The sequence below is a fragment of the Esox lucius genome, chromosome 12 (assembly GCF_011004845.1).
Source record: "Esox lucius isolate fEsoLuc1 chromosome 12, fEsoLuc1.pri, whole genome shotgun sequence".
Lineage (NCBI taxonomy): Eukaryota > Metazoa > Chordata > Actinopteri > Esociformes > Esocidae > Esox > Esox lucius.
In genome coordinates this window covers 27105903-27125853 of record NC_047580.1, presented here as the reverse complement: position 1 = coordinate 27125853, position 19951 = coordinate 27105903, and the positions used below count along the sequence as shown (strand labels likewise).

Below are 19951 nucleotides of genomic sequence, written 5' to 3'. Positions count from 1 at the left end.
AGACTAGCCCCCTGTAGACCCTCAATAAACACAATAAAACAACAACTAATGACTCCACTGAAGGAGAAAGCTGAAACTTAGCCAAATGAAGGCCCAACACACAAGCACAGATTGTTAGGCTGCAACACGTGTGATCGCCTACGGAATACAGCAACCATCATCTAAGATCACTGAGTCAAACGGACGCACTCATTATTACAGTGTAGTGTGCCGGTACTATCCGATTTAGCGTGAGTCAGCCGCACATACAGACACGTGTTTCCCAGAACCTGGACTCAGTAGTGAATCAGCCCATAAAGAACGGGGTCTCTAACACCGGGTGATGAAGATCCGGGTCAGCGACCACAGCACGGGCCGGATCCCTCGTCGGCCTTCACTCAGAACCCTCTTTAATATTTCAGGGGTCTGACGCACTTCCTGATGCTTCTCCGAATCCAGTAGAGCCATGCGAGGGATGACAGCCAGGAAGTCTGCTGCCCCCCCACTCCACTCGCCCGCCTCACAGGGAAGCAGTGACGAGGAGACGGGAGTGAGAGTGTGAGAGGGATTGGCCAAATCAGAAACAGATGCCTTGTTTTTGGTCTGGGAAACACATGTGATTCAGCAATCTAGAATCAGGACCAGAACACCAGAGATCCTGTGGACCAGAACCTATGCAGCTATAGTAAAATAAGCTCTCAATCAGATGAGAGTCAAAAACAGCTAAGCATCAAGTCCTTGGACACGTTTAGCTAGCTTCACATTATCCTCACATATAGCGCATTCAGTTAGTAATCAAGCCTCTTGAATTTTTCCACATTTTGGTTTTGCTACAGCCCGAATTTAAAATAAGATTTTGGATGACAGATCTACACACAGTAACCTACTGTATAGTATAAGGTGAAAACAATTATTTTTGAAATAACAACAATATCGAATGAACGTATGTATTCAGACCCTGGAGTCAATACTTTGTAGAAGCACCTTTGGCTGCAATTATAACTTAGATATTTATTGAGTATGCCTGTATTAGCTTTGCACATCTGGATTTTGGGGATTGTCTCCCATTCTTCCATGCTCCGTAGTTGGATGCGTAGCAGTGAGGAACAGCAATCTTCCCAAGTCTTTCTACAGATTCTCAATGGGATTCAAGTCTGGGCTTTCACTGGGCCACTCAAGGATTTTCACATTCTTGTTCTGAAACCATTCCAGCATAACTTTGGCTGTACGCTTGGAGTCATTTTCCTGTTGAAATGTTCCCTAAACCAGGTTCTCAACAAGGATTTGGCTGTATTGGGCTCCATTCATTGTTCCCTCTATCCAAACAAGTCGCTGCTTTACTGCAGCGGACTAGCATCCGCACATCATGATTCCGCCACCACCACGCTTCAGGGCATGGATGGTTTTAGACAGGTGATGAGCTGTGCTGCTTTTTGCCAGATTAAGCTCTCGACATTTAGGCCAAAAAGAACAATTATCTCATGAGACCACATAATCTTCTGCCTTACGCTCTCAGAGACTTGCAGTTTCCGGTAGAGCTCAGACTGACTAAATGCTGTAAAGAGTTCTTCCATTGGCAGGGTTCTCATCCCAGCCAAGAAACCCATTCTGTCAGAATGTTCACGGGGTTCTTGGTCACATCCCTGACCAAGTTCCGTCTTGCTCAGTTTAGTTATACATCCATCTCAGTCCACTGGTGTTCATGGAAACTCTCAGCACCCTAGAAATCCCCATACAGACCCCTCCATGTACAGTTTCTGCTCTGAACCTTACAGACAAGTAAAGCGGTCAAAATACCTTCTGAACGCACTGTAGTCCTCCTGTCATGACACACAGCTGGATCAGTGTAATTGGAATAGCCTGATTCTCAGCGCAGGCCTTTGACTGTCACGAGGCTTCAGTCCATGACTACAATTCCCCACTGCTATCAGTTACCATTGGGGAGTGCAGAGGCAGATCCTATTTCCTGCTCTAAATCCAGGGAATGGGACAGAATGTTAGTGGGGGCGTATCGTTGACACACCTGGACGGCGCTCCTACTACGTCCAAGGCAAGACGCGTATTCTGAACAGCTGAACGGACTGGTCGTCAGGAGAGACGTCATTCAACTTCAGACACATTCCCTAACTCTGCAACAATCTGTTGCTCAAAATTCTCATGTTAACCACTACAACTGCCAAGTCCGGAAGGAGAGGCAAAAAAAACCAAGATGCCTAACTCGAAGGAGACAGACACAATAATGAGTATAGGCACAACAAGATTCGTTGTCACTTTCCACGGCCAAAGGTGGAATATGCCAGATGTGCCATCAGTACACCAACATCAAAGATCTTAGTTAACATTGCAATGAGGCTGCTGTGACTGGGACCGGATACAATAGACTGAATGGTGCTAGAGGATCCAGTGCAGACATTTACAGTAGGCCTACTACTCCTGCTACAGAGCACAACATCTCATCTCCCACTACTGCAACTTGTCCTCCCCTGATCCCCCCTCAGCTGGCCTGGCAAACATCTGCTGGCCGATTCCTCACCCAGGACCGATATGCACAAGGCCACGGAGTCCAGTTCAATGGAATAACCCCTAGTTCAATGGAATAACCCCTAGTTCAATGGAATAACCCTTAGTTCAATGGAATAACCCCTAGTTCAATGAAATAACCCCTAGTTCAATGGAATAACCCTTAGTTCAATGGAATAACCCTTAGTTCAATGGAATAACCCCTAGTTCAATGAAATAACCCCTAGTTCAATGGAATTCTTCATATTGAGGTATGAAGACTACACGAGGGAGAGAGTGACAACGCCCGGGAAGGAGGGAGAAACAGAGAAGAAGGGACATGAGGGAGAAAGAGCAAGAGAGACAGAGAATGAAAGTGAGAAAAAGATAGAGGATGAGAGGATGAGTGAGAAAGAAATAAGATGAGAGGGAGAGAGAGAGCTGCTCATCATGTTGTCGCCCCTCAGAACACAGTCTCCACTGGCAGAGACCAGGGAAAACACAGATGAGCCCACTAGATTGATGCAGACCTGGCAGACACATTTTGGGCGTGTCGCAGGAACACTTGCAATTTTCTTTTTTCAAACCAATAAAACATGGATGTTGAACTCATGGTCAGAACAACAGACAACGGAGGGGCACATAAAATGCTAAGCGGTCCAAGCCCTCTGAATTGTCGGAGACCTCTGTCCTCAGTCCCGTGCTCCTCGTCAGCATGCCCTAAAGCCTCCTACAGTAGAGCACACTGTTCCGGTATAGCTCATCATGGCAAATCCCCCAGAGGCATTGGTACCACTTGTATTAACTCTGAATTATAGCCCATTTCAAACATATCACCATAACCTCAGTAGGCTGCAACGTGACCTCAGTAGAGTCACGTTGCAGTGGCTGCTTAACTCTTTGCCAATGGCAGGTCAGAAGGAGGGGAATGTTGACAGGGCATAGTAATGGAATAACCATAGGATAGACCTGTGACCTTCAATGGGTTTCCTTCCTTTTTTCGATTTTCCTTCATTCCCTTTCTGTAGTGGGGAGGACATTTATGACTAGTTGATACTGTATGAATAACATGGACATGACGTGTATTTTATAGATTGTTTCAGTCCTTCTGCTCTGCAGGTTTGCACCTACCTTGCCTGTTCCCAGCCAGAAAGAGACCTGACATGAAATTGGAGTTGTCTAGAAAGAGATCAAGAGAAACTAAATTTTTTTTCTTCTCCCAACAGTTGAAAGAAACTGGATCGAATTGAGGTGTTGCTCTGCCCCGATGGGAAAAACACTGCTTGTCATTTTTTGAGTCAGACTGACTGTGAGAAAAAAAAAAGAAGAAAAAGTGTGCAACTAAGAAAGCCTCAGAGCCATGAAAATCTCAGGTCTTTCTTTTCAGCGATCCATGTGATTCATGTTATGACATATTAGGCTGAACCACTGTCAGTTGGCTCCTGCCTCCTCCTCTTATTCATTTAATGCCGGCTGTGATGGGAATGGTAATGGCTGCATAACCTTGTGCATTCTATATCTCTGAGGACACAGTGTTGAGTCAGGGTCTTTACGTTAACAAAGCTTGCAGCACAACCTGTGGCAAACCGTTGTGATTGAGGTGAAAGAAAGGTGCCAACAGAAGACGTAAATGAAGAAAACTATTGACAGTCACATGTCTTGAAAATTAGATTTCCCATCACTTAATAAACTGTTCACAAACTCTGTGTGCGCGCTTAAGGCCAGCCAAGGCAGGTTGCTGTTGGTGCTAGGCTGCTGGCCACAATCCCAGGTCTCTTTGCCAACTTGCAGGATGTGTTATAGAGGTGGATTACCACCACACACACACACACACACACACACAAATACACGCAAACAAAACAGAAACACAACCCTGTTCAGCATGCAGCTCCCAGCACCAAGGCCCATTGTGTGGAAGTGTGTGAATAGCGACTTGCTATTCATCAGACAGAAATGAGAAATGAGAGGGACAGCCAGGACTCATGCAGAGCCTCCTGCCCCATTCAACACAAAGACTAGGATGACATCATCCCTGCGCAGGGTCCCCGGCCACTCAAGCAAGCCACAGCCAAACTCCTCCAGTCTGTTAGCAGATGCTAAATACTAACTCGTAAAACAAACAGGAAATGAAAGGACTGCTTTGTAATATTTGAATAAATTGGAAATCATTTGTACAAATATTGCAGCGTAATTTCTCCAAAGAAACAGCTACAGTTGCAAATGATGCAATGAACTAGATATTTACTGTAGACTGCTGCTGTTTCTAGCTTTCTTGGACTTCTTTTGTTGTGGTTAGATCAGTGTCCCCGACCCGCCAATGGACAGTAGAAACCTTTCATCCTAATGAAACAGCAACTGAAGTCGTCCTTGCTTCATCTTGAGATCTATCACAAAGCCTCTAAATCATCACACATTCCCTTTGTCTTGGCATCGGCTGGGAAGACATCTCTGCTCTTTGGGACATCGATTTTCCAACACTTCAGTAATCAAGTTGAAAGGGCTGGGTTCTGTAACAGCTGCCTACTTTGACTGGCTAGATGGCTGGAGAGACTGGTGAGCATGAGACAGGCGAGCCAAGACTGAGCTCCAACTTGCAAATGTGTTTAATCATTTTTTAGAAGATGAAAGCCAAGCCTGTGTTTTTGCCTATACTTTCATTTCAAACAGAAGAATATAACTCAACTGCCTGAGCTGAGATGCAGTTTGTTTATAGAATGAAATGCCTTAAATTCAGAAATACAAACATTTATTTAACAAATGGTGATGTGTTTAAATGTACTCAAACTCAATGAATACACAAAAGCAAAACTAGAAGAACAACGTCTACGTTTGGAGGTGAAACACCTCGACATCGTGCTCTCCCGGGATCGATTAGTTAGAGAGTGGGCAATGTGGGCTAATCCCTGATTAGGAGGGAGACTGTCAAACTGCTGACTTAATCCCTCTCACTCATTTTCATCACCTGGAGTTGTCAGCTTTTTCTGCCCTCTGTACAGCGTCACCCACACCATCAAGGGTGTGAATTATACAGGCCTCTCCGGTAAGCTACTGCAATGTCATTAAATCAGAGAAACAGCCCCAACAATTGTCAGGGGTGAGAGGGAGAAAGAGTAGTCATTTACCTAATGCAGGATTTCAAATAAAACAAGGGGCACATCCGTGGGAGAAACATTGAAATCTGTTATTTATCAATAGACTAACCCATCTATTCACCAGAACTGTACGCTTTCTCTCATTGTTTCACTGTACAGTATTCACAGGTGTTGGTATCAGTAACGGTCATGGCGGTGAAGATGGATGCATCTGATGATGGGCAGCTTGATGTCAAAGAAATAAACCCCACGCCTCGCCCATAGTCTAATACAGTGCACCGCCTCGTGTTGATCACAATCAGGATGTCTTGGGACAAGCGCTGTTCGAGGAGCAGAAGGGTGGCTCACTGAGCTCATTGACACAGATTCTGATTTAAAGAAGCGGTTCAGTATGAAATAGAGCAGAAGAAACAAGAACATGCAACAGGAAGGAATCTATCCAGCTCAAAGCGGATCTTCAAGAGGTTCTAGTTTAGACCCCAAAAAATGGATAAGCACGTTCAGTCCTATTGCTTGTTGCCACTGTGACAACAAATCAGAAAGGCCTTTAAAACAGGCGGCTTTGAGAGCAATGTTCAACACACCTATTGTATACAGAAAAATAGGATTCAGAAAACTAAATGGTCCACTCACACTGCTATTTCAGATTGTGTACTGCGACATTGTCTACTATAGACATTTTGTCATTGAAACAATGTGATGCTCTATCAGAATTTCATTTTCTTTTCAATACAAATTACAAAAAGATGTATCCTCAGGGTAGAGCTGACATTCTTTCACAGAGCAGGACATTATGCAAAATGCACATTCCTCTATTGCAGGCCATATCCTGGAATCTGACATGGTCATGTCTTCCGTCTAGTCATCTGACAGTTGGCCATGTACAAAGTAATTCATTCTCTCAAAGAAAACACACACACACGCACGCAAACACACGCACAGCATCAAGGCAACCTCACGTCACACAAGCCTCAGCTATTCAGTAGGATTAGGGAGACACCCAAGCCACACACACTAACAGCTCAACGCCTGAAACCAGTCAGTTGAAATTAAAAGTCTGTATTGTCAGGGCAGAAGCACGGAACTCTGTGAACAATATTGCATTTTGTACCCCTTTTTCTCTCTAATTAGTACCTATGGACGGGCCTCATCGCAGACAATGGCCACATTCTGCTGACCAAGTCTGTGGAAAGGAGGACAGAGCCTGGAGAGACAGAGCTGTAGTACCAGCGGCCATGTTAACTAGCGAGGGACTGACTTGTAATGGACCATTCTCTCCAGCCGCCATGCACATCTCAGCTTCATAAACTCTCCGTTCTCAATCCCCCACACCCCAAAACGGACAGAATTCATTACAGTACGCTGTATTAGGTCATTACTCACAAAAGAAATGGGTCATTTGGAAAACAAGCCTACATGTTATCACGTTAGCTACAGTGGACGTAAACGATATCTTCCGTAGTTACATTGCACACAGCTCGTCGGCATGAGTAACGGCCATGTGCGATTCACGTGTGTGACTTTGCTTCGTAGGTGAAACCGCGGCATCAGACAGCGCACGTGCATTTCACAAGTACGTGAGAGCAACCTCAAATTAACATCTCAGCGAGGGAGAAACAGCACAAATGTTTCTGTATGCTGCCAATGAAGTGCTGCAGCAACTACAAACACACACATTCCTGTGGCAGAGTGACCATTATGAAGCTCTCTCCTAAACAGATGTGGACTGGAGGGCCATGGCTGCAATCTCACATCTATCAAATGGTGTAGCCATAGAGACCAAACAGAGGCTGAACACAGTGTCAGGGACAATGGGGAGGCCGTTACCATTTTGAAGCTGCCAACCGGGTAGAATGTGACAGTTCATTATTTACTGGGGGGCTATGGATCGTTCAACTCGTCCTAGGAGTCAATGAAGAATAATTTAACTGTAAAATAATTTGCTCACTGTCCCACCTCATACCATTACTGAATGAACATTGATTATGACCACAAATAACAATGGCTTTAGCCACCCTATGTGTAAAAACATGGACGTTGACTTAACAACTTGGTTTTGTGACTCAGACAATGTCGCTCAGGGCAAAAAAGGTTGAGGGTCGACCAACTACCATGAATATCACACACTCTCTGTCTGACCACCATGGACAACCTCCCTCTCTCTGTCTGACCACCATGGACAACCTCCCTCTCTCTGTCTGACCACCATGGACAACCTCCCTCTCTCTGTCTGACCACCATGGAGAACCTCCCTGTATCTGCCTGACCGCCATGGAGAACTTCACACTGTCTGTCTGACCACTATGGAGAACTTCACTTTGTCTGTCTGACCACCATGGAGAACTTCACTCTGTCTGCATGTACATCATGGAGAACTTCACTCTGTCTGTCTGACCAACATGGAGAACTTCACTCTGTCTGCCTGACCACCATGGAGAACATCACTCTGTCTGTCTGACCACCATGGAGAACTTCATTCTGTCTGTCTGACCACCATGGAGAACTTCACTCTCTCTGTCTGACCACCATGGAGAACTTCACTCTGTCTGACCACCATGGAGAACTTCACTGTTTGTCTGGCCACCATGGAGAACTTCACACTGTCTGCCGGACCATCATGAACAAACTCACTCTCTGTTCTGGTATGATTACACTAAAATCAGGGCAGCTGCAAATACTAATAAACTAGGAGGAATATACAGAAAAACACAAGCAAAAATCAATGCGTAACTAAATATGAATGACTGAATTACTTAAGATTCATATAATATAATATAGAAAAAACACAAACCTCATTCCCTGAAAAGCCTGTGTGTGTGTTTTGGATGCTGGAATTAAAAGTGGACAAGGGTGTGCCGATAGCATACATGATCAAAACTTTGTGACCGATTGTGTTTATGCCAGATAGAAAGGTAATACATTTTAAAGCTGAAGGACAAATATTAGGCAATACTGAAAATGTTTGTTCTAGCTCAAGGTATCGCAGCTTGATTTGAATATAGGCAGAATGTGTATTAGGCTTTTCTGATTAACTAGGCCTGCAAGAAGCACAAGCTTATGTGGTCACACAATATACTGAAGAATGACTTGGAAGAATAATGATGATCTAATAGAGACACAACATTAGCATCTAAAGTAAAAATACACCCAGCTTCTCTGCCTTCATAATGATCTGTCAAGACTGGACCCACATAGATAGAAATAACATGAAACAGGGTTTACTTTGATATCAGTCAATTCACATTTTCACTGCAGTTTATACTTAGTTAATAGAATTGTATGCAATTGTACTCAAAAACAATGAATATTTTTGTGTTGTGGTGTCGCAGGATTGTCAAGCTAGAATACTTTAACTGTCCGAAGGGGAACATTATGAACTGTCTTCTATCAATTTGTCTTGGTTTAATGTGCAATGGCCCACCAAATCTGAATTATTTTATGTGTGGTATGATTGATAATTAATTTATTGGGGATCTAGCAAAATACACTATTGCTATTATCACTAGGTGAATAGAAACCTGGATAGACCTTGAACTGGTAGGCCACATTGAATTGTAATTTTGGTTGTTTTCTGCTCATCAAGCAATGCATGCATCAATCAATGTTTCTGTGCCATGTCAGCAATGGTCACATTAACCAAAACAAAAAAAACAAAAATATGGACAAAGCCATTTGACACCACTGACTGTTTATTGGTACCATAATTGTCTAAAATAAAGGAATATATACATACATATTCATCAAAAGAATATTGACACAAAAAAAAAAATTATAATCAAAGCAACAAAGAAAGTTAGACAACCCTCCCTAATTTTGGACCAGCCCACTCCCAATAAATGTTGATGTGTCCCAAAAAAATTATTAAATAGTTTGCAATTAGCATTTGACCTATGGATGTTAAAGAGGTGTCAAAATAATACATCATTAAAACTGAATAGCCCATCTACTACACAAATGTACATTCAATTGTATTTTTGAGAATTGTTATGGTAAAACACTACACAGGAGGCCTTATCAGCTCACATGGACAACTCCAACTGCCTAGTGTGAAAACGGCAATGCAGAATTGATGGCCTGCATGTTTATACACATGTGGGAAGTAGCCCAGTAGGCCCATTGTGTCCTTGTAAATATCAAATGTGAAGAAATGTGATTCCCTCTATTTTGGGGCTGTTTCCTCCCGGCCAGCTGTCAGTCAGACCACCTTGGGTTTGTTGCGTAACACTTAAATGCCACAAAAGACCCATTTCAGGATGAACTCAATGGCATGTCTTTTGACAATGGGATGGAAATGCTGCCTCTGAAGTATATTTTCTGGTGGCTGCTGTAACTGGATATGAGAAGAAAGTAATTACAGGCCACATCTACTGACATAACTAGGCTATTGCTGGAATGTTGCTCAACGTTTCTTATCTGGATATCATGATAAGAAACTCCTTTGATGTACTTTTGTAAGTAGGATGCAGCCTTTTGTGTCAACCATCACATCTAACAGCAATTTGTATTGCATTTCCAAAATAAATTTGTTTATAAACTGCCCTTTTCACGCCATCTGTCCTTTCTCCAAAGCCCGTGAGATAAGAAGCTAAGTGCTTTGAAACACCTAAACTAGCTGCCACCAGTCAGCATGAGATGAAACCTCAACCTTACCGGAGGACTGAGACACATTTTCCTGAGCTATTTTGAAACATTACATGGTGTGTTGTAACAACACAAGGAATGCACTCTTTGATTTAAATGGGGCTCAGAGGCACCAAGGCAACCATAGTCAGTTTCTAATCTGGACAGTGATGGCCAATGGCACCACCCTCAGTGAGACCTCTGGGCTAATCCGCAAGAACTTGTGTGCATGGTGTACACTCAAACATGCACAATCTCAATTTAGGTGCACAGCTTTTTATGGATTTGTGGTGTTTTGCTTCTTTCTACAGTATTTCTTACAGTGTATAGTGGGAGATGATCCAGCGGATGAACACAGAGAGTGGTTACCGTGAATACCTTACACTCAGCGCTTCCTGAGACCTGCCATTCTCTCTGCACAGTCAGGCCCAGATGGCAGTCATTAAGGTGCTCTTGCCAAGTCTGGAAGTCTTTGATTTGGAGTGCAGATTATATCTGTGGGAGCTTTACCGTGGCAGAGGAGAGCACGCATACAACCTAGCCAGGCCAGGCAGTCGCTCTACAAAGCCGGCCTGACAGAGCCTACAACTCCTACTTGAGAGGTTGTGGAAAAGGAATCTAAGGGGAGGAATGGGATCTGGGGAGGGGAATTGGGATAGGGAAGGGATGTGGGTGTAAAGGAATCCATTATTTATCTAACCTTTGGTACTTTGTGTGCACCGCAGCAACCGTAGCATGAGGCTGTGAGGCGGTGCGTGGGACCTGGTTTTCCCTCAGATCCAACGTTTGAAGTGCTTCCTTTTGAGGGAGTGCAGTTGTGTCCAGAGAGTTCTGGCGGTTCATTAAAAAGGAAGTGACTTTCGAGTTCCCGCAATAATAACAGTATCTGAGCTATTAAGACTCAGTCATGAAGCCATTCCTCCAGATTCTCATATTTACTTACAGTATCACGGGATCGACATTTGTTTTGGGCATGGAGAATAGGCCTATGTTCTGTTTCCTCTAAAGAAAAGATCTAAGAATTTCATTTGAATTCTACATTAGCATCTCAATTTGTATCACCTTTCGGTGGTAGTCCCACTGCTCAACGACAGTGACCACGCAACTGAACACAAGGTCAATGCATGACACACCAGTGTTCAGAAAAGGATTTCCCCGAGGAAGCCGTGCAAACGCAGCCGCTATGGATTAAAAATGTAAGTGATCTATGAATGTTCAAGCGTCACTGGATGAGGGTGATGCATGTCAGTTCCATGGCTGTACTCAACACACGAATAATGTGTGTAGCAGACTGTAGCAGGAATATTAACACGACTGACAGCGCATCGTACACTACTTTAGTGGGTCGAATGTAACACTTGATGATGGGAAATCCACCCCCGCAAAAAGACACATGATCCATCCCATCCATGCACCCGTTAATTCACCATACCACTTTCTGTCCATTAATCCAACGTCCCTTGATAATAGTTATTTTGCGTGTTACTTAAAACATTTGGTAATATATAAAATAAGTCCAGCTTAAGACAATTCGCTGCAAAGATTTCCTTGAAATATTGTTAAATGTTGGGTAATACGCCAATAAACACCGACCGTCATTTAACATATAATATTAAATGTGTTTGGTTAAAGATTTCTTAACTATTCGCAATTTCATTGTAGGCTATTCAGGAGTTTTCATCGACTGTCTTCATCGATATGGCGAATCTCTAAAGAATTCAACAACCGATAGAGAAGTCTGATCTGTGCTATTTCTTACCTGAAACGGGGTGAATCTTTTACGCATTCTTCAAAATCCACCGTCATTTTGGGCTGGATATAGTCTTGCAGCCTAATGTATAAATTTCATTTCGCGAAAGTTATAAATGACAAAATAATGTAGCTAGATACGTATTCCGAAGTGCTGCGACAGCTTAACCTCCACGCCTTTACTATGCTACAATTCTGGTACCACTGAAAGAAATGGGAGCCTGGAATATTTGAACCGCTAGACGACTGTTTGAAATAGTTAGGGACTATCACCAAACGTAATTTTCAACATAAAGCGCGCTAAAATTGTAGCAGTGCATTCTGATTGAAATCACCTAGAATAATATTAAATATGTTTGTATATTGGCGTGTTGCTACTATCAGTGATAGTATATATATATTCTAACGGGAAAATACAGTGGGGGAAAAAATATTTTATCCCCTGTTGATTTTGCACGTTTTCCCACTGACAAAGAAATGACCAGTCTATCATTTTAATGGTAGGTTTATTAGAACAGTGAGAGAAAGAATAACAACAAAGAAATCAAGAAAAACACATTTTAGAAATTGATTTGCATTTTAATGAGTGAAATAAGTATTCGACCCCTCCACAAAACATGACTTAGTACTTAGTGGCAAAACCCTTGTTGGCAATCACAGAGGTCAGACGTTTTTTGTAGTTGGCCACCAGATTTGTACATATCTCAGGAGGGATTTTGTCCCACTCCTCTTTGCAGATCTTCTCCAAGTCATTAAGGTTTCGAAGCTGAAGTTTGGCAACTCGAACCTTCAGCTCCCTCCACAGATCTTCTATGGGATTAAGGTCTGGAGACTGGCTAGGCCACTCTAGGACCTTAATGTGCTTCTTTTTGAGCCACTCCTTTGTTGCCTTGGCCATGTGTTTTGGGTCATCGTCATGCAGGAATACCCATCCATGACCCATTTGCAATGCCCTGGCTGAGGGAAGGAGGTTCTCACCCAAGATTTGACCGTACATGGCCCTGTCCATCGTCCCTTTGATGCGGTGAAGTTGTCCTGTCCCCTTAGCAGAAAAACACCCCCAAAGCATAATGTTTCCACCTCCATGTTTGTCGGTGGAGATGGTGTTCTTGGGGTTATAGGCAGCATTGCTCCTCCTCCAAACACGGCGAGTTGAGTCTCATCTGACCACAACAATTTCACCCAGTTCTCCTCTGAATCATTCAGACGTTCACCAGTAAATGTTCACTTTCTTTAGCAGGGGGACCTTGTGGGCGCTGCAGGATTTCAGTCCTCCACGGCGTAGTGTGTTACAAATTGTTTTCTTGTTGACTATGATCCCCGCTGCCTTGAGATCATTGACAAGATCCTCCTGTGTAGTTCTGGGCTGATTCCTCATCGTTCTTTGGAGCCCCCCCCCCCCCATTTCCTAGCAGTCTGGGTCTCCCTAATGGTCTGGAGCCCCATAGTAGTCGGGGGCCTTAAGTTACTGCTTATGTCGCACATGCCCTCTACTGGCCCTGCCTCTAGGCATGACTTTTTTCAGAGTGGGTAAATGAAGTATTCCAATAAATGCCATGACATTCAGGTATGGGTTAGAGGTGCCCTGTCACATAAAACCCACAAAGTTTGGTTACCAAAAACGTCTGGCCCTTAAAACAGAGATCTGTTGAAGTGGAATATGGCCAGTAAAACTAAATATCAGAAAAACTCAGGAGAAGAGTTGTTCAGGCTCATGAGTCTAGAAAAATCAAGAAAATAATTTCCAGAGACGTCCATTAGTCGATAGTCAGACGAACTAATTAGCTTCTTTTGTGCCATGCTTCCCACACTACAGATACTGCAGTTATCTAGTACACATCCAAGATTATCTAGTATAGATCCAAGATTATCTGATACATTTCCATGAGATTTTGCTTCAGCTACCATGTTATCTACTACCACCTTTAAGCCTGGGCATTACTTCAGTTACATTTTCGAACAGTAATTACATTATTTTGCAGTGGAGTAACAGCTTATTGTCACATATTCATTTATTGACATTCAGATGTTCTGGACTGAGGGCTTAATTCACCTAATGTTTGTCTATGTGGGAAATCAATAGTGCGGAGTCATCTGAATAGAAAAAAACATCACTAGACAGGGATACAATGGAAAAATCCATCTGTCCTATGTTAATAGATCTAAAACTTGTTGTTGACAGTATTACAATTTTCATATTTTTCAGAAAAATTATCCATTTGTTTTCACTTAAATATTGTTGGCTTCAAGATCTTAAACGTGACGTTAAGGTCAAACATGATTTGTTTTGATTCAAAGCTTTTACATCAACAAAAGCTGCACTTTCATTAACAGTGTGTAGATTGTTGTTGTAGGGTTTTGGTTGATACATGGTCATCAATTTAAAGTAGGGGTTATGTACAGAAGGGGGTGATAATTACAATGACATTCATTTTAGCACTGGAAGAAATGTTGTCAAAGCTAGTTGCTTCAGAATGGTGAAGAAGACTGTTGGCTACTAGTCACAGCTGGCAGTCCTTGACTGAAGAACAACATAATTCTTATTTTCTCCAGGGCCTATTTCTGGTAGGATCTGGTGGCAGTGCATCCACACAGGCAAATATCCTCTCACAGAAAGATACTATATAAAGAGGGATTTCTGCCCTGGCAGCCCAGTGTGATAAGTGATGCAGCAAATATGTTAACATCTGGGATAGCTCTGGTCTAAGGAGCCGAGGAGCTCCAGAGCTGTACAGAAATATCCTCTATTAATATGTAATTTAATAACCCTCCTCACCTATACTACAATACTCTAGTCTTAATTATCACAGTGGTTTGAACATCCTATGGAAATTATGAGAAAATTCATAGTAAGAGAATAAATATAGAATGCAGCATTTGAAGTGCATACTCCATTTCCCTCCCCAGCACTGGCCAAAAATAGAGGATATTATTAATTCACAGGAAATGGGAAAGCTGGGGGGAGAGAGTGTTAGGGATTTCACTGCAGGCTTTTATAGAACACTATTGTTCCTTCTTATCCCTGCTTTCAGAGGCTAGCTGTGCCCCTGAATAGGAATGATCTCACCCAGGCTTGGCCTGGCCCTGGCCTCGCTACTCTACTGAGGGGAGATGTCTTGACAAGCCGTATGCCTTGATCCTAGTCAAGACATGGTCTGGCTATCACATTTTTTGTTCATGGAGATGTAAGCATGAAGTCATGGGAACTGAATTAATCCACCTTTTTTAGGGGTGTTTATAGGACGCATACATTCCCAGACCCTGAAATCCAAAACACTGCCTAGAGTTTATTTCATTAATATCATCCACACCACATTTCATTTAAAATGTCTGATTAAACTGGAGTCCTGTGCCCTGGAGTGGATTATATATGGCCCAATATGGCCCATGTGGCCCATTTTAATATGTGTGAAAGGGAAAATACAGGGCTGACATTTGACCTTAAGATATTGCAAATTGAAATTGGTGATTGACTCTGTTGTACGTTCTTCCCAGTAAAGAATAAAAATAAAACAACATTCTGGTTGTTAGCTAATTCAAATTGTTTATTTACGTCCTTTTCTTGTTTGTGTGTTTGGCTTGCATTAAAAACGTAGTTCTTCCCCATTTCAAATATTGTGTTTCAAACTAGTTATATGACAAACAGTAGTTAACCTATACACCCTGCATTACAGTAAGAAGTGATCAGTTACTTGGGTTCCGTGTCCTGGAGTCAGAAGAGGACAGAGGTATGTGCTTTGCTGGAGCAGGTGTTGTGGAGAATGCTAAGTCTTTCAGAGAAGCAGCATCCCTGCATTCTACAACCATGTGTGTCTCTCTTACATAAATGCCCCCCATTACTTCAGGGCCAAAAATTTAGATTCAAGGCCTCTCATGTCTCGTTTCCTTTCTTCCTCAGAGATCAAAGCCTTTCCTGCCCCTTCTACATTCACAGCTTTTTAAAAGATGTTGAGTCAGCGAATTGTTCTGAACATTCTGGGGGAGATGAAGAGATTTGAAGAAAACTTCTTGGATTGAAAATTGGCAAGAATATAGCATGTATTTAACCAATGGCTGGACCTACATCAGAGTTGCAACCTGAGCCCTGTGCTCTTCAATATTTACATCAATGAACTGGACACTATTCCAGAAAATCTCTCAGCACCTGATGTTAGTCTCCACAAGTTAGAGGTTTAATGACTGCTTGTCGCAGATGGCTTATGCCTGGGCCATACTACAAGACCTGGACCATGGCAGTTAACCCCCTGTCACTTGTAACAGTAGGGGTGTTAACCCTGGTGTCCTGGCAACAGTTCCAATCTAGCACTTACATGGCCACCTAATCATCCCCAGCTTCCAACTGGCTCGTTCATTGCCACCCCTCCCCCTGTAACAATTACAAATAATAATACAGATATAGTACCATGGGTACTAAATGTATGCAATTATTAAAATATGTACTGTAACAGTCATACGTTTGGAAACCTACTTACTCAAGGTTATTTCTGTAGTTTCACAATTTTCCTTAATGTGGAATAATAGTGAATAGCTCAAACCTATGCAATATGGAATCATGAAGCAACCAAAACTGATAAACAGATTCAAGTGCATTTCATATTGTACACTCTACTAAGTGGCCACCCTTTGCCTTGAGGACAGCTTGGCACACCCTTTCCATTCACTCAACCAGCTTCATGCTGCAGTCACCTTGAAAGCAAATCAATTAACAGGTGTGCCTCCTTAAAAGTACATTTGTGGAATTTCCTTAATGTGTTTGAGCCAGTCAGTTGTGTTGTGACAGGCAGGGTTGATATTCAGAAAACCATAATTATCCCTATATTGTAGTAGTCCATAATATGGTAAAAAAAAACAGCTGAAAGAAGCAAAGAGAGATGAGAGTCCATCATCACTGTAAGACATGAAGGTCAGATAATCGTTCTTCCAGTGCAGTCGCAAAAACATTTTGTATTTTTTCCCAAGTGCTTTGGTGAGACTGCCACTCATGAGGACTGCCACAGAAAGGGAAGGCCCAGAAGTATCTCTGCTGCACTAACCGAAACTCAGATTGAAGCCCAAATAAATGCTTCACAGAGTTGAAGTAACAGACACATCTCGACATCAACTGTTCAGAGGAGACTGCGTGAATATAGCCTACATGGTTGAATTGCTGCAAAGACACCACTACTGAAGGACACCAATGAAAAGAGACCTGTTCATACTCAGAAACACGAGAAATGGATATTAGACTGGTTAAAATAACATTGGTCTGATGAGTCCAAATCTGAGATTATTGGATCCAACCATTATTATTTTTATTGTACAGTATATTGTATTTCTTTTTTACACTTTCTTTGTACCTTGCCTGTTGTCCTACTTACTGGACAATCTTGTTTATTATCATTATGTTATACTACAACATAGTTATTATTCGCTATGCTATCAATAGTTACAGCCGTTCAACATGAAACATTTACCCCAGAATGCAATGCAAAATTAAGATGATTTACTGAAAATAGGTTGACTGCATCCATACTGCACCACTCACGTGTCGTCTGCCACGGTTTCAGACGGCTGTTGTTTCCCTCTGAACAGTGAGAAGAAGGATGACAGCCCTCTTATGGCAGACAAAAGTACTACTGCAGAGTGAAACTATCAGGAGAGATGTGGGTCTCTGGGAAGGTGACCCAATTTCACTGGAGCGAGGAGCGAGCTTCCAGTGAGTCGTACCACTGAGCACACAGCTTGTAACATTATCCTTTCAGACGGTACAGGCATTGACAAACAACCTCTGGAGTGGCTCAGGATGTTTTTGTTACCTTTCTTATTATGCATGCATGTTTGTTTTCTGAACACTCCCCCACTCAAACATACAATACATTGCCCATAATATCAGCCTTTTGCCTAATTATCTTTATCTGATACATATGGAAGATGCAACAAAATTTTGATTGGCTGGCTTCGTGGTCATCTAAAAATTCATTGGAGCAAAGTAAACAGCCCCTATCCCTCCTAATGTACTAAAGACTGAGTCACAGCTTCAGTCACCATGTCACCTTCAATCAAACAGTCCGCAGTGGTGTGAAGAATCAAGGCATCACACCAGATGTTTGAACATACTGTACTACAGAAGGCAATAATGTAGGAAGACGGGTTAACAGATAGCTTCTTTAGAAATCATTGATCAGACGGTTCCTTAGAGTCCTGTGAATGGGAGGTCCACTGGGCTGATTCAGCACCATCTGGGTTGGTGGGAGGAATGTTGGACAGTCTCCATCTGTTGGGTCCGCTTGCCCAGAGCAGGTCAATCTGGCCTCATGTTGTTTACTTTGCACATGAAGTATGAGACCTCCCAGATGCACTGAGCCGACATGTTAACAGCAGATATGATTTATTCAGTGGCCCTCTTAGCATTGATTACCAAGTCTGAAAAATCTTTCAGGCCACGGTTCATTGTCAGGTCTTAGCAGCTTGTGTGAGACAGGACCACTTCGCATTGGCTAAAGGAAAAATGGAACCAAGAGACATAGCATCAACTCAAGGACAACACCCTCAGTCTAGGACATTTTCATTAAAGATGAAATCATCAAAATATGTTAATGATTTAGGGCGACAAGTAAATATGTCAGTACACTACTGTGCAAACGTTTGGGGTCGCTTAGATATTTCCTTGTTTTTGAAAGAAAAGCGAGTTTATCGTTGATTAAAATAACATCAAACTGATCCGAAATCCAACATCACATCACAGTTTATTTTCAAGCATTCGGGTGGTGGCTGCATCACGGTGTAGGTATGCTTGACATTGGCAAAGATTACTGTGTACAGGATAAAATAAGTTCTAAATTCTATAGGAAAACTGTCTTAGCACACACGGTGGAGCTTTTAACCCAAAAATAACCTACAGCAAAAGGCCACATCAAAAGTATAATGAACATGGAGACAAAGAGTGGATGGGTGGCCTTGTTGATATGATGTCTTAGAGTTTTCTGGAAAATACATTGCTCAAAATAATTAAAGGAACACGTAATCATCACAGTATAACACCAAGTCAATTACACTTCAGGGAGATCAATCTGTCCAGTTAGGAACCATAAGTGATTGTGAATCCATGTCACCTGTTTTGGTGTAAATGAAAGTGACAACAGGTGCACTGGAGAGGCAACAGCAAGACAACCCCCAAAAAGGGAATGGTTTTGCCGGTGGTGGCCACAGACAATCACTTTCTCCTTATCCTTCCTGACTGATTCTTCTCAAGTATTGCATTTTGCTAGTGTCCTTGTCACTACTGGTAGCATGAGGCGGTACCTGCAGCCCATTCAGATTGCACAGGTAGTCCAGCACATCCATATGCGCCATTGCAAGGAGGTTTTCTGTGTTTCCCAGTAAGGTCTCAAGAGTTTTGAGGAGATGCCAGGAGACGGGTCGTTACACAAGGAGAGCTGGACAGGGCTTAAGAAAACAGACTCCATGAGGGTGGCATTAGGGCCCGATGTCCTCTAGTGGGACCTGTGCTCACAGCCCAGCACCGTGCAGCTTGATTGGCATTCGCCAGAGAACACCAGAATTGCCAGGTCCGCCATTCATGCCCTGTTCTCTTCACAGATGAGAGCAGGTTCACACTGAGCACATGTGACAGATGTGAAAGAGTCTGGAGACACCGTGGTGAACATTAGCATGACCAGTTTGGCAGTGGGTCAGTGATGGCATATCCTTGGATGGTTGCACAGACCTCCACGTGCTAACCAATGGTACACTGACTGCTGTTAGGTACTGGGATGAAATCCTCAGACCCATTGCCAGACCTTATGCTGGTGCAGTGGGCCCTGGGTTCCTCCTGGTGATGGACAATGCCCGGCCAAGTGCTCGCCCGAGTATGTAGGCAGTTCCTGGATGACGTTGACTGGCCCTCACGTTCCCCAAACCTGAATCCAATTGAGAACCTCTGGGAATTTATGTCTCAGTGCATCCGACGCCACCAAGTAGCGCCACAGACTGTCCAGGAGCTCACTGATGCCCTGAACCAGGTCTGGGAGGAG

General features: G+C 42.9%; 1 protein-coding gene across 1 annotated transcript in view; it reads right to left on the bottom strand.

Moving 5' to 3' along the window:
- acap3a (ArfGAP with coiled-coil, ankyrin repeat and PH domains 3a) overlaps positions 1 to 12158 on the bottom strand; it is a 55897-nt gene extending 43739 nt beyond the window's left edge. The window contains exon 1 of the mRNA XM_010875336.3: positions 11950 to 12158. Coding sequence (XP_010873638.1) covers positions 11950 to 11996 — 47 coding nt within the window. The 5' untranslated portion in view covers positions 11997 to 12158. The remainder of the gene's footprint in view (positions 1 to 11949) is intronic.
- Positions 12159 to 19951: the final 7793 nt, after the last annotated feature.